The 15,898-nt window shown below is 36.6% G+C and overlaps 2 protein-coding genes across 3 annotated transcripts; one reads left to right on the top strand and one right to left on the bottom strand.

Annotated features, from left to right (window-relative positions):
• The first annotated feature begins 859 nt into the window (after positions 1-859).
• LOC116434328 (fatty acid hydroxylase domain-containing protein 2) lies at positions 860-11,233 on the top strand. 2 transcript variants are annotated; one of them, XM_031993007.2, is made up of 6 exons: positions 860-1,036; positions 6,661-6,790; positions 6,941-7,044; positions 7,639-7,966; positions 8,344-8,616; positions 9,026-11,233. In XM_031993007.2, the coding sequence occupies exons 1-6, from the start codon at positions 1,009-1,011 to the stop codon at positions 9,183-9,185; spliced, it is 1,023 nt and encodes a 340-aa protein (XP_031848867.1). In that variant the 5' UTR covers positions 860-1,008; the 3' UTR covers positions 9,186-11,233. The 2 variants fall into 2 exon arrangements, with proteins under 2 accessions (XP_031848867.1, XP_031848865.1); XM_031993005.2 differs by lacking the exon at positions 860-1,036 and adding an exon at positions 3,504-3,652.
• On the bottom strand, positions 10,849-14,060 carry LOC116434348 (uncharacterized). The gene is made up of 2 exons (XM_031993013.2): positions 13,538-14,060; positions 10,849-13,252 (listed from the first exon to the last, which is right to left on the bottom strand). The coding sequence occupies exons 1-2, from the start codon at positions 13,754-13,756 to the stop codon at positions 12,518-12,520; spliced, it is 954 nt and encodes a 317-aa protein (XP_031848873.1). The 5' UTR covers positions 13,757-14,060; the 3' UTR covers positions 10,849-12,517.
• Between the last annotated feature and the right edge of the window lie 1,838 nt (positions 14,061-15,898).

Raw genomic sequence — 15,898 nt, 5'->3', positions numbered from 1 at the left:
TATTTAAGTTCAAATGTTAATGTTCACTTTGATATTTATTGAATGTCGCTGGTTACATTCAACTATTTATACAATTTAATCAAACTAACGGTTATACTCCAAAATGAAAACGTACTTAAGTAAATACACCTGGACGGTATAGAAAATAATCTCATTGTAGCTTGCGGTACATCTATGAATATACACCGCGACACAACAGGTGATAACAGCTGATTCTTGTATAACGCAAAACAAACTGTCACCCTATAGATTCTGTATGGTAAAGTAGGTTACTTTTTTATTAGACAAATAACTTTCACATGCACAAATAAAGGGAAACATTTAATTCCGTCCTAGATAACTTACTAACAATTTTTAAAAAATCCACAAATCAAAAGAGGTAAATACAAAAGAACACAAAATAATATAACCTTTATTATAACAAGCTCTCATTTCATTAAACTATTTATTATCAACGATACCCTTAACTATTATTACATATAATCCTAACCTAATAAACAGATTACAAGCACCGAATTCATATACAACACACCATAGAATATGTCATTTCCATAAACAATTATTCTAAACAATATATCCAAGGAAAACATTTGAGAATTATTTTTAAAAAATTTAACACAAAGACTTCGCATCGAAGAGTCTCACGAAGTCGCTCACGCTAATTCACCATTTCGTATTAAGAAAAGATAACATTTTATTCGTAGAAAGGTAAAGCTCGTTTCATATGTATTCGAAACGTGAAAAAATCATATTGGCCTTATTAGAGAAAAAGCTGAATGAAACGAACGGGCGGTATAAACAATCTTGTGTACGTACAGCACATATGAAAACATGGATACATATATATGTATAGTGGAGCTGCGAAGTACGGGTTTGGCGCTACGGCGCACTTGCCAGTATCAACGGTCTGCGTTTATCGACTATTGTGTGTGCTGTGGCAAATGCGATCCATTGGCTCCAGATACAAGAATTTACGTGATTTTCTCGTAAACGTTGCCATCGTCAATCATGATGGACGTGCAGAGCCAGTACAAAGGTAGGAAAGGACATTTCGGGTTCCCCCCTGTTCACCCACGATTGAAATCACGCTCGGGCGACACGAACGAAACCAAGACGGCCACTTTTGACAGTTGCTCCCGAGGAGCAGCCACGGAATTCGTTGAACCGTGTGTTTTCGTTTTCTGCACGATTCATCGGGAGAGAGTTGATTGCACTCGTTTCCCCCGTTGTGCATTCTTTTATTGTTTCCTTCTCACGGGATGGGATCCTGGCGTCGGAACCTATTGACAGACGCTTGCCTATTGGGCATTCACTTTTGGAGGGAAGAAAGTGGCCAGCGAAACTGTAAATAAACGTCTGTTAATTGATCGAGTCGAACTATTCGCTGTTTTTTTTCTTTTTTGCTCCGGGCGCATTGAGTTGTTCATTGTCATTGCTTGAATATCGTTGCATCCGTAGAAACGAAACTTTTGTTTGGATTCTGTTGAATGTTGACTATCGTGACAAAAAAAGAGGAAGAAAGGGAGAAGGAAAAAAATGAACGATGTAAAGTTAATCAATAAAATTGCTGTTTTCATTGAGACATTAACGTGACGCCATGTATCGGCCTGTGCATGACTGTGATGGTAAGTTGTGACAGCGTCTGAGCTTTTATGCGATTCAAACGATAATACGCACCGAGATTAATGGTCACTGTCGAATTGTATCAATGGCAGAATCAAAGTTGCCTGTGGTGTATTTATTTTTTAAAATTTATTTTAAGAAATTCGAAGAGTCATTTTTACAGATACCTCATATCCGTACGTGGACATTTTTAATAATTTCGTTTTCAAAGGAAATCAATGGGTTTATATCTACAAATTGTTTATTGCGTATTTATATGCAATCGACTAATCACGTTCCCACGAGCAAAGTTGAAAAATTGATTGAAAATAGCGTATCGTGTTACCCAAGTAGTATCCCACTTCGCTTAAGTAGAAACAGCAAACATTAGGCAGACGTATTAGTCAGTTATATTTAAAGCGCGGGAACTCGGTGAAATTTGCATTTCAGTTTCTTGATAACGCATTTAAAGTGCTGACAAATCGCCGTAAAATTTGATCGGATTTCGTTGGATTTTCAGGAAACCCTGCGGTTATTTTCAGATCGAATTTCATTTTATTAATTAAGTGGAGAATTAAAATATTGTCCACCCATATTAATCTCACCTTCACTTATTCTTTTCAGCGACGAATTTAATTATAAGATCGAATTAATCATACCGAACCAGTGCGTTTGTATTTTTTAACTGCCTATTAACACGTTAATAATCTTTTTCAGTTCCGTGCGTAAAATAACACAGGGATCCATTCCGACTAACCGTACCAGAAATTCAATGTTTATCGGCAAACACGTGAACACGAGAAACAACAACCGAAGAAAAAGGATTACAAAACATTACAACAAAGCCGACAAATGCGTTGCAAATATACAATCGAGTCGCTCAGAAGCCAATGCGGTTAACTCCATCTTTTGAATTTTCTGATTCTAAATTCTAATGAAACGAATCTTTTCGGTTATTCAAGGATTATACTCGTTTGTTCCTTTTTTTAGGTCAGCGAGTCCTTTCTATATCTCCTGATTATATTCTATAATCATTCCAGAAGCCGAACCATTAATTCTCCCAATTTTTCTTCTCTGGACTCAACCCTCTGTGGGCCCATGTAACTTTGAAGTCACATATCAGTATATTGGCATCTTCTCGAGTTATTTAATTCTGCACTCAAAGTGGTAAATGAAATGAGGTAATCGGTTAACACGTTAAGCGCCACGAAAATCTTAAGCGTTTTCCCATGGAGTTTGTCTTTTGTAGCAGAGAAAAGTAGGAATAATTATGAATTGTTTGGCGTTGCAACGTTTGCGTTACACTATTATCAACTTAGTTGCCTTACTAAACATTTTCATTTCGCATCGGTTGTCTTGTACGTTACGATTGTTTTTTAGTCATTCAGAAGTGTCCGTCACCAATGACTGACATGGCGCTTCACGTGTTAACTGCAACTTTGACATGCCCTGGCGTGAAAGTTTATCGTCATTGTAACTTGAAAGTCACGAAATATGTTCGTTTGATGAAATTATGGAAACTATTGGAAAATTCGGCCCATAGAGGGTTAACATTGGCTTCGGAGCGACTCAATTAGCTGTGCTCCTCTGATAACCGTGCCATTCCATGCACGTTCCATTTATTTCTATTTTATGGAACGCGCGAAATGCATTAACAGAGTGAATTCATTAAGGAGAATTTTGCAAACACCAAGATTATTCCAAGTGGTACTCACCGCACGCGATTCGGCCGATGGTAGGGGGATTCCCTGAACATCGTATTCCCGTTTCTCGTTTGTACACAGTCAGAAATTTTCTGACGCTCTAATATTTGCATAAACCAACAGAAAAAGTAAGTGTTACGAACACAAAGGAGGATAGTGGAGGGGCGATTATTATCTGAAGCGTAGTCGGCAATGAAACACGACGGCTACGGTCAGTAGGTGACACTTAACGGTGCGATGCTGTTCGTAGCCGAACCAGCGTGAATCTCGAAACGCACGTTCCTACACGACCCGCTGCGACCAGTCTCTTGTAATGACGTTGTTCGAAACGGTATGGCGAAGGAAAGGTACGTTTCGAGAATGACTGCCGGGAACGGTCCGCCGAACCTGGAAACGGTCCGCGAAAGTTGAACGCGCGGCCCCGATCGGCCGGACCGTTTTAACCAGTTAACTGCGTTCGACGAGTATACGCGTCAGCTTAAATTCAGAATGGCACTAATCCTTTCAACGGTCAATTATTCGTCTCGGTACTTACTTGTTGCATGGACTACCTTTGTTTTCAGAAATGAAATAAAATATTGCACTATTCCATATAATAAAAGAATATATAGTATTATAGTGTTAAATATAATTAAATATATTACAATATTAAATACTAACTCAGACGATTGAGTGCGATCTTTAGTTGAGACAGAAGTAGTCATAATACAATAAGTACCTTTATTTCTTCAGATAAACGTGTTACTTCGTTTTACTTCAGTCTTCTGGTCAGTCGTTTGATTTCGTTACGCGTACAATGTGAGATTTCTTAAGTGAAATTCCACAGTTAGAAAATTCGATGTATAATTGTTGTTTAGTTTGTGATTTCTTTGGTAAATTAATACGAGCGATACGTTTGTGAATGATTGTATTTGAAATGGCACGTTTGACCGAAGAAGAATAATTTTCCTTTGTTACGGGATTATGTTTCATATTGTGAGCAGAATATTTCCTCAGCGGAGGTGTATACATCGCGTGTTTCATTGCGGAACACTTTAACCGTATCGGAGCGCGAAGATGTTCGCGTAAAATGTTTTGCCAGTGACGTAAGTGCTTCGTTAATGGAAACCTTCTTAGGATTTCATTTATTGAGATGTACAGTATCAAAGTTGCAATACACGGTGTATAGTATCGGAGATTTTTTTAATGAATTGACCGAGGAAATGGAAAGGCCATTGGACAGAACAATAACGGCACTGTCAGAGTTACTTAGGTCAGTCAAACGTATCGCTTGTTTATGTTGGAGGTACGTCAACGGAGATAAATTTTGCTTAGATCTGTAACCTCTGTTTTGAAATTATCTTCTCTACTATCGCGGATTAAACATTGACGCGAGCGTTCGGCGGATGCTTTCCAAGAACGACCGACGAAATGGTAATTGCGAACGATGAACTTTCACCTAAGCATTTCATTTCGATTAACTTTACCACAGCGCGATTATCCGATTAAATTAGTAAAAGGTTGTTGAATTCTCTAATTCATCTGAATTTTCGCGTTATTACTCAAAAACAGCGAAATCTGTATAAACTAAATCAAGCGATGAGATGAATCTTTCACATGGATTTAATTGATCCCTTATACGTTGCATATTTACATAAATGATCTCCACTGTCACAATGTATCGATACAATAAAACTGATCGTCTGATATACAAGTAATTCTAGTCAACGATACTTTCATTGCCACTACTCGAGTCAATTTTCAATCAATTGCTAGAAATCGACGAACTAATCAGCCCGTGCAAACTCGATTCGATATACGTATCCTCCACTAACAAGTGTCAGTCAGGAAACGTCACGTTTTCCTGGTACAATTGGAGCGAGCGAGAGAGAATAGCCGCGAGAAACTATCGGCCGAATCGTGCACGCTGATTGCCAGCCGAAACCAATAATGTACGCTCGCGGCATAATTAATTTATTCGAGTTAATTAAACAATATTGCGCCCTGTAATACAGCTACGAGAGTATAATCAACCGATCGGTAAGATTAAAGCGAATGAAACGTACCGTTAACCGTACCCCGTTTCCGCGATATTCAACGAACGCAACAAGTTCCCCAGATGATTTACATCAAGCATCGAGAATAACAATCGATGATCTGTCGTTCTCGTCGACCACAATGTAAACTCGAGTTAGATCCAGTAACTGCTCTCGCTTGTGCAGCAGTTTTACAGTACACCTCTGCAATTCGGCCACTCTGAGAGCGGTAATTGCGCGTAATCACCTGTCTGAAAGGGCTGAAAGGTCGAGCGGCCGTGCAGCGCATTGTCGATCGAATCCGGGTTGTCTTGTGCAACGTCCTGTTGTGCAAACGGTTTGTTTCTTTATTCCACTTTGCTGCCTTCATTTGTTCAGCAACCGCGAAACTTCTTGCGCCTGGACTCGCTAATATGCGTCAGCGGGAACGAATATAACTTCTGTTATTGCTAGTCGATGGTTCGCTCCTCTTTTTTCTTCTCGATGTTTTTCCATGCCGACGCGATGACACGGCGATGATTATTCAAAATTCTAGAAATCGAAGCTCGAAGCGCTGTAGCGGTAAGTTGTCGACGCGAGCACGCCCGCGGCTCCGAGAACAAAAAACGAGAATGGTAACCGCTATCATCCAATTAATTAGTCGAGAGGCGAGTGTTCAAACACGAGGATTTTCAAGTTATGCAACACTTACTGAACGAGATGATCGACAGCGGGATGGGGAACGTTTAGAATGGCGACTACGCGCTAAATAAGATGGGAATTTAGTTGAGCGACCGATTAACCCTTTACGGACGAAAAATCGTCTATCGAATGCTTACATAATAGAGGAAAAGAAACTATACGCTGGTCTTTTGCTGTTACTAATTAAATCGTTTGTTTACAACGTAGTATTCCAAATATGATATTCGTCCTTAAAGGGTTGAAATTATTTTTTGATAGAATCAATGGAGTTTCACGAATATACTGAATTTGTTATACTTATACTGTATTCGTTTGTTCCTATATCGTCAGTAGATGCGATTGTAAATGTACAGTTATAACTCTTCGCACTATGAAGTTGAATATTTAGTATTTTAAATTAAACTTCGTATTGCTACGTGGACTATTCGAATAAAATAGCTTTGCTTAATGTATCTGTGAATTATCAAATTAATTTCAAACAATGTCATCTGTGTCTCGTCAGAAAATGTTTGAGTATTATCTCACCAATTGAAAATCTTTAGTCTATTCGTTGGTAATTTAATGGTTGAATCGAGAAATTACAGTCGACGAGTGTATTTAATTCTCAAATTCTTTACAGTCGTACGGATTCAGAGACTCTCACGTTGTTTTGTCCCCAGTGACGCCTGTGAGCGGCGACGGCTGTAAGAATCAAACTCCTCCGACGCTTCTGTCAAGTTTGAGGAGCGTGCTCTTCGTAATCGGAACCGTGGTGATCGGATTCGCCGCTTTCTGCAACTCACTAACATGGTAAATTTCATCGGATCGGATGTACAACGATCGTTTTTCCGTTCTCGTATGCTGATCGAACGAAGAATCGTCCGGTGTGCCCGAATATATCGCGCGTCTCTTCGTTTCTTGTCAATCTAATCGCAAACACAAGTTCATTTTCTCCGCCAGGCATTTGCAGCGGTTCTGGGGAGCATCCGGTGATTTCTGGCAGGCGCAATGGGACAAAATCCTAAACAAACTGGGCGACGATCCTGTGACACTCTGGGTGCATGGTACACGATAAAGAAATCCCGGGGAATGTTAACACGATCGCGGCTGTCGCGATTACCGCGCGGCGAACGATTTAAATTAGAAATTACGCTGCTGTCGAAAGCAATAACACTTAACACGTTGCGTACCACGGGGGTCACCGGTGACCTCAACCGAATCGAATTACTATAATTCATTCGATTAAATGATTATTTGAAAACTTTTCTGTATCGTGAGTAGTACCACGTAATGCAGTGACGTTCGACGAGATAAACCTGCAATAATAACGTAATTCAATTACACGAGTTGATGCTACATTACTCAACGTGTTAACGCTTCTATTGTTTAGTATAAGTAGAAATGGTGGGCAATAGTCAGACACAGGTAGTACCTACTCAAAACGTAGGCTGCATTAAAATTTATCTCAAAGTCTCGTGTAAAATTAGTAATTATCCTGAGGTATGGACATAAAGATTTGTATAAAAGATAATTTTAATTCACTTTTTGTAGACTGTTTTATACAATCTTTTCAATTGCCTGCAAATAACGTTAAATGTTCACCGAATAACTGATTTTTTTGGTCACTGCACAAGAAATAAATATTTCCACTATTTCAGGGTCGTTGGGGCTGACGTTTTTCGTTTATTGGTTCTTCGGCGGTATCTATACGCTGTTGGACCTGACTAACCGGCCAGTCGCGCTGCGAAGATACAAAATACAACCTGGAACGAACGAACCCGTCAACAGAAAGGAATTGTGCAAAGTGATCGCTCAAGTAGTGTTCAATCAGATCATTGTCGGAGTTCCTCTGGCGTACGTCAGTTATCAATTTATGGAATGGCGCGGCTACCCCCCTGTGCGCGAGTTGCCGACCTTCCACTGGGTACTCGTTGAAATCGCAATTCACATATTATGCGAGGAAATTGGATTTTATTACTCGCACAGGTATTTCAGTGTTTCTCCTACCTCTACCTGTTTTTTTTAAATGAACAGAAACAGTATTCTTTCCTGTAGTGTCTTTGCGGTACTATAATCGTGCAGAGCGTTTCGCTGATTGTAAAACACGCTGTACATCATATTGATTATATAATTGACCCCTTGCCCTATGATTTCTTCCTTAACTATGATCTGCACTATTTTATCGGTAATAATTGAAAAACAGGGAAAAATTCTAGGCGTATGCCTACACTTGCCACATAGTATAATTGTTAATAGAATGATATTCAATTTTGAGTTCAAAAGAATTGAGTGATATTCATGTTTAATATTGTACGAGTTATTAGGTAGAAGTAAAACAGTAATGTAATGCAATTGTATTTCAGATTCCTCCATAGCCGCTATTTGTATAAGTACATACACAAACAACACCACGAATGGACGGCCCCAATAGCTGTAACGTCGTTATATTGCCACCCCTTAGAACACATTGGCTCGAATCTGTTGCCACCGTTTTTGGGAGTATTCATCGTAGGTTCTCACGTGGCTACCGCTTGGCTTTGGTTCTCGCTTGCTATTCTCTCTACATTGAATGCTCACTCCGGTTACCATTTACCATTCTTCCCATCCCCAGAAGCTCATGATTTCCATCACTTAAAGTAAGTATAATTTATACTAGCGAACGTCGGGGCAGAAATGATTGTAACTTTCGTATCACTGGGTATCGCGTATCGATTGTCGCGTTACTTACTCTGCATTCGCGGAGTCAATATAGTGATGAACGTGGAAGAATCCTTGCAGTGAGAAAACAATGGGCTTCTCGATGATGTTTAGTTTAAAATCGACAAGGAGAATTCTTTTGTTCTTTGTTTCTCATAGAAAATGCGCTGCCCACTAGAATCTTAGTAAACGTAAAACACTGTCAACTAGATGTAGTGGAATCGAGTCGAAGAAAACGTTTACACCATTAGACTAGAGTTCCGATGACACGATTTGTACATAAAATACACAGTGTAAATTTCAGAGTACGACTTAAACTGGATAGCAATGATTTTTATATTGTTTCAGATTCAACCAATGCTTCGGAGTCCTGGGGGTGTTGGATCGTATCCACGGAACGGACACCCAGTTCCGTAATTCTAGGGCTTACCAGCGTCATGTAATGATGCTCAGCTTGGTACCGCCAAGAGAAGCATTCCCAGATGAAGTTAAATATAAATCTAAATAAAGGGTTTCCGATGAACGTCATGATAAATATGAAAGTTCATATAAAGTTATTCTGAAGATGTAGTAGAAGATACTTCGTGACTTAAAGTAATTTCCTTTTCATTGTTTCCGATCGAGAATAACTGACCAGAGAAATATGATCAGCGACCTGCATTCCGAGCTGATAATATTTTTCCCGCGGTTGCCCGATTCAACGATCAATTTCGCTTCTCCTACGTAGACACTGCGTATTTAGATTTATTTCCGTCAGTTTCGGTTCGTTCTGAACACTACAATGGTGCGATGGTAATTTTCTGATTAAGCACACGACCGCTAAATTTTACGATTTTTCTTACGTGACGCGTCGTATTAAGTATAATTGTATCGAAGGTATTATTGATTAGTATCCTAACGTCTAAGAGCAATCGTTTGAAAGTTGTAATAGTATTATGTGCATTCTCTTTCTGTTCTTATCGAGGACTCACGCAAATACTTGGCAGTCCTTTGGAGTTTTTAAAGTCGAACACAGTTTTACCGCAGATTCTTCGGATCTTTGTTTCGACAAAGTTCTTGAGTTGCAACTGCAGTTAACAATTCTTTATTCTTGCAACATGAAAGTCGAGTTGGACAGTTTGTTTTACAGCGACATTTTATTTCTCCGTCCGATGATCGTTTGGGACTAGATCACTGCTCAGAGGATGTATGTTTCGTTGTGCTCAGAAATGTTTGTATTCGATTGTAAAGTGGTGTCCAATCTGGATCTCTTTCAACGTCATCGTAAATGTTACTGTCGTCTGACTCGGGAAATGTATTTTCATCAATTAATTCTACGACTCTCGTTTACCTTGTGTTGACGCTTTTCTTTATAATGCTCTGATTCTTGTCTGAACTTCAAATTCTTTTTCTCTTCAGTTTCTGGAATGTGGTTGGTAGTTTTATTTTTTTCTATGTATTCTGCCACCTTCGTTTGCAGCATTTCATACGTTTCCAGATTATTTTACTCGGATTCCTTTGCATAATGTTGTTTGCTTCGTTGTTGCTTGCTGAATTTTTGAGTAAAGCTTCTATTTTTGCACGACGTTCAATGTGTGAATCGGGATTTTTATCACAGTCATCTAAAATCTCTTTACAGTCGTTTAATATCTTCAGCATGTTAGCCTGAATCTTTTCCCTGTCTTGTTCAGCTGATTCCGCTGTTTCATGCATAACTGCAATCTCAATTAAATGTTCATTCGGTTCGTCAATTAAGTCTCTGATCTTCTGTTGTAAGAACTGATTGTTCTCTTTGAGTTCTGTATGCTCTAGTGGATCGGAGATTCGAACGTCTTGGTCGACTAAAGCAAGCTTTAACTCTTTATACAAATATACATGGAATGCTGTAAGAATTTTAAAGAACGAAATTTAGATTATTGAAATATCTTTTTTACGACAAAATACACTGTTGGGAAACTTAGAATTGTAACATGTACTTCATCTGGATATTAACTTATTAAAATATATATGTATAATATATATATATATATATATATTCACATAATATAGCAATATTCTGAAAGCGTTTACTTGACAAGTTATGTTTGTATTGGAATTACGATATTGCGACGAAACTGTTTATGACAATTACTATTTTTATATTCAGTTCCATAATAAAAGCAATAACTCAACACAAATTTAATCTAAGGTGAAATTATGATTATGGTATTGTAATGTGTCATCGATGATTATGCACTTCTGAAGCTTTAAATTTATAAAATAAATTAAGTGAAATTTAGAGACATCGATACAAACAATCGTATTTTTGTAAATTTTATGTTGTCTGTACGAAAAGTGTGTGTTGGCGAAATCGTAGAATTAACTTCCTCCGACACTTTTTTTCCTCGTATGAAGAGAGAAAGATTCATCTAAACAATAAACGTAAATCGATGCTCTACTATTCATTAGTTATTGTATTAAACGACAACGTTTCTTCAATTAACAATACGAAGTTTGCAATTTATATGAGATTACAACACTGCTGATTTTATGTACATATTCGCACAACGTGTTTATTAATAAAATTTTATAATCGAGTGTGGTGACATTTTTGTTTTGTATACGTAAAGAAATTAAACAATTTTAATTGTATGTGTTTATATTTTATAACAATATGATTTTTTTTACATACATATATAAAAATAGCTGTTATTGCTTTATCACATTTAGACAAAATAGAAATTTTACGAACAGTAAACAAAAAGGAATTTCCGCACAGAATTTCCTCCTTATAAATAACAATCGCGAAAATGTTATAATACGGTATAATTGCACAAATTATTCCTTGTATTTGCAACAGTATGAGACTTCTATGAATATTGCTCACTCTCCGTTTAAAATGCATATCGCAACTCTTATGGATTATGTAGGAGAATCTACCTTAACAATAATAATAATTAAAAGAAAAAAAGAAATGCACTGACAAAAGGCAGTCCTTACAAGCAATTATAAAATTGTTGTTACATAAATCAAACGCTTCTTTGGTGGGATAGATATTAGCTTATAATTTGTAAAATAACACAAAATATATTGTACGAAACTTGAATAACATAATAAAATTTTAGTGAGAAAAATCAGAAACATTACTGTTATGAGAAATCTTCTTAGAAAGGCTTGGAAAATAAGAAGATATTAATTCAACAATAACATTAACCCTGTTATTAAATTCTAAATTTCAAGATCTTCAACATTATATTAGTCTAAAACGAATTATCTATAAATTATTTTGCCATTATATTTTATACTTATGAAAAATAATCTCAAGAGTTATAATGATGTACATAATGTAAACAAATATAACTTTACTCGCCCTGAAAACAATACTTTTTTAAAGTTCTATGCTTGTAGGCTTTATTGAATACCTTTGTTTTTATAATTTTCTTATCTAATTTGTTGTTATTTTTATATTGTCTTCCGCGTATACCATTCATTTAAAATTACATGCATACGAATTTTGAAATTCAATATAAACAATGTGTATGCAAACATGTTCATAAAATATATAAAATAATAAATCTCATAAGGCAGTAGTACAATAAAATAATATTGTATATAGAATAAGCTGCGGCGTAATATATATCTGCAATTCTAAATATAGATGGTTCGCTTCATCAAAGTTATAGTGGCAAAATAGTATATCAGAATTTTATATATAGAGTGTCTCCAATACATACATATTAAACTGTAATTACAGGATGTTACAAACACTTCTGTGTGTATAATTTCATATGGACATTGGAAACATATTCTATATATAATATATTGCACAAATGGAAGTAATCTTATGATCCAAATTCCTGAAAGATATTACATTTGTAAATGTTAATCATTATACATTCCATCAATAAGAAAATCCATTCTGCGATAGTGTCTTTTATCCCAACAATCTCTACCCTGCTTATACACTATAAAAAGAATAGCACCTAATGCTGGCAAAGCTATAAGAGCAATAATAACTTGGAAAACATAATCTATTCTTTTTGGCAATCCCAAACGTTGCCTTGTTGGTGAAATAAGTGGTCTCTTATCGTTATTACGTTCGCCTACTGTTACAGTTGGCTTTGCTTTATGTTCCTTAAATAGAGTTGTTGTCATAGTTGTATTGGCTGTTACTTCTCGTTGTAATGTTGTATTTACATTTGGTTGCAATGTGTTGTTTGCAGTAATATTTAAAAGATTTTTCTCTTTGTCAGAAATAACTAATTTAGAATGATTCAAATTATTATCTGTATGTTTGTCATTACTATAGCTAATAGTTGCTGTAGAAGATTCAACTGTTGAGTTTATATTGTTAATTATTGATTTCTCAATGGCAATATTTTCTTTTTCTGTGTTTAATGTTTCAGTTGCTCCTTTTCTTGGCACTATCTTAGAAGTAATATTTCTTTCTGAAACTTTTACGACAGCATCTTTCTCTGCTGAGAAATTATTTCTTATGTTTCGATTGTCAAAATTGCTGGTTGAATATAAAGCAGTTGAAGATGCAAGCTGTGTTGTATAACCAACTGAAATTGGACCACCTTCTCCCATCATTAATGAAGAGGTGTCATTATGTCTCTGAAATAACATTTATATAAATTTAAACTTTATATTTAATTGTAATTACTGTATAGAGTATTCTACCAAATATTTTAAATACATTGGTAGCAATTATTCATTAAGCAATAAAATACTTCCTGATACCTTTTTGTTCAAGTAAAAAAATATTCATATGGTACGAATATGAATAGATATACAACAATTTAAATAAAATAGTTTATAACTAATATTAACAAAGTATTAATGTAAGAAACTCTGTTTACTTGTTAATGTGAACATATGAAAGACTTAAAGAGTTCTTACTCTGTATATTTGAGCTGAGTTATTAGGTTCGAAAACAGGCTTATCAGACGATAAAGCCTGATGGTTGTTTTCGGGCGATACATTGTTGAAACTTTTATTTGTCAATAATCGTGTTGTACCATCTGTTTCAAGTTCATCGCTGATAGATGAGGTTAGAATAGATACGATCCACACAAACAATGTCAATCCATGAAGATTTGACATCACTACCGAATTCATTATTTTAATTATAATATTGTATTTTGCGATGCTCCTGATTTTATGTATATCCAGTTAAAACATGTAAAAATATACAAAAAATAAAAAAAAAACTGAGCGACTCAAACCACTAAGAAATTCGTTGCTCCATCGCAAACACTAACTGTTGCGTAAATACTATGTATACAAGCAGAGCTGCAATACATATTATATTCACACAAATCAGTTTGTACAATTTCACTTTTCCTCGTATTCTTAAGTAATTAATTACATTTTGCTGACTTATTTACCATCTAGTTTAAAAATTAATGTAAATATGTACAAGTAATTCTACTAAAGATACGTATATTGATTAAAAAGTATAAAATAAATAATTAATAGTCAAAAATCATTGTAAAATACTTATTAACCACTATTACTACTTAATTTCACGATACAATATTCTTGTAGCATTTTTAAAAATTGAAACAAAAACAATTGTTTCTCATAAGTATCTAATTGGACTATTCTGATTGGAAATTTAACATTTATTAAATATTAATCAAATATTAATTATAAAGGTGCCATATTTATATATACATATATAATAGATTATTGTACGAAATATATGCTAAACGTCAGTTAAGTGAAACATTTTCGTTTCCACATTATAGGTTATGCAAATGGCGCACACATGTAATCAAATAATATATTCTTGTCAGTGTTTTAAAGAATGTGTGATTGGTCTATACAGTTAACAGTTTATATAAATGAAGCATTTTTCATCAGGATAAAAAAGAATCATGAGAACCATTAAAAATCGCATCCATCATCGTTGCTCGCCATAATTTGCCAATGTTCGGTACTGTTCGTGACTGTTCGCCACTACTCACCTGCTATTTTCAAATAAAATAGTACATCAGATTTTTCGATAAATTTATCAGTGATAACTGTCTGATATTAATAAAAATTGTTTATTTTCAAGGATACTAGATACAGACAAAGTTTCTTCGAAGTTTCGAGGGAGTTCAATAAACCATTGTGATACCTACTTTGTATTACTTTAATAATATTCATAACATAACAACATTACAGATTCATAATACTTGATTTCAGAATACGCTCATTTAACGCGTTAAATCATATATAACTACCGCATACTTCGATCCCTGTAATGAGGGTAGCAAGGGCTTCTTTTACTTCGACACTCAAGAATACAATACATCGATACATCGGTTAAGCATATTTACAAAGCATTCAATAGCCACACATGAATACAGTAAAACCGTGTGTGTGCATTTTACGTTCTTTCATGATTAACGCACAGCGAAACAGTCTTTGCTTCAAATGAAACATTACCGGTCCACTCTGATTAAGGTTTACAGAATAATTCAGGAATTATATATATATGCATCTATAGATCATTCGAATGGAAATAATACCTTTCATGTATCACCAGATCATATCAGTTTCCGACTTGGTACGAGCTAAAGGATTCAAGCACAGATTCTTCAGGACCTGCACAGCGTCGTCGCCGTCGTCCCTCGCGTACAAGGTTTGCCTCTTCGCGTTCTCAGCGTCGAGCGATTTCCTACGGTTCCTACCAGGTACAGAATTTTCCTTGTTCCTTTTTATGTGCGATTTGCAAGTGTGCCTCATGGAGTTCTTCGACGAAAACGTCCCAATCTTCTTCGCCTTGAACGAAGGTCGCCTCCTCCTTCTCCTGCGTGCTTCGCAGCTTCCGGCGCCCAACGAAACTAACGACTTCACCGACGGACAGTCGACCTGCCTCTCGGTATCCTTCACATCCGGAACACGCTTCCTCCTGGACAAGGTTTGACTCGACTGCGGTACCCTCCTCTTGGGATGCGTTCGATGGAGAACCTCGGATGTCCGAGGACTCTTGAAGATCGGCCTCAGCGTTCCTATGACTCTGCTCCGCACCCTCAGCGGCTCCAACAGCTCGTGATTGGGCCACGAGGCTACCACTGGCAAGCCGCACGCGTTGTGCATACCTACCAATGGCACCCCTATGGTCCTGTGCTTCTTGATGTCCGGAAGTATCTGGTACCGGTCGCTGAAGTCCCAGTTGCGACCACTTCGCCGCGCGTTTTCCTCGTACGCCGATATCTTCTGGCCAACGTGGCCGCGTTCGAGATCGATCGTCCCCCATTTCCTAGACGA

The sequence above is a fragment of the Nomia melanderi genome, chromosome 10, assembly GCF_051020985.1.
Source record: "Nomia melanderi isolate GNS246 chromosome 10, iyNomMela1, whole genome shotgun sequence".
Taxonomy (NCBI): Eukaryota; Metazoa; Arthropoda; class Insecta; order Hymenoptera; family Halictidae; genus Nomia; species Nomia melanderi.
This window is presented reverse-complemented; position numbering and strand designations above follow the sequence as displayed.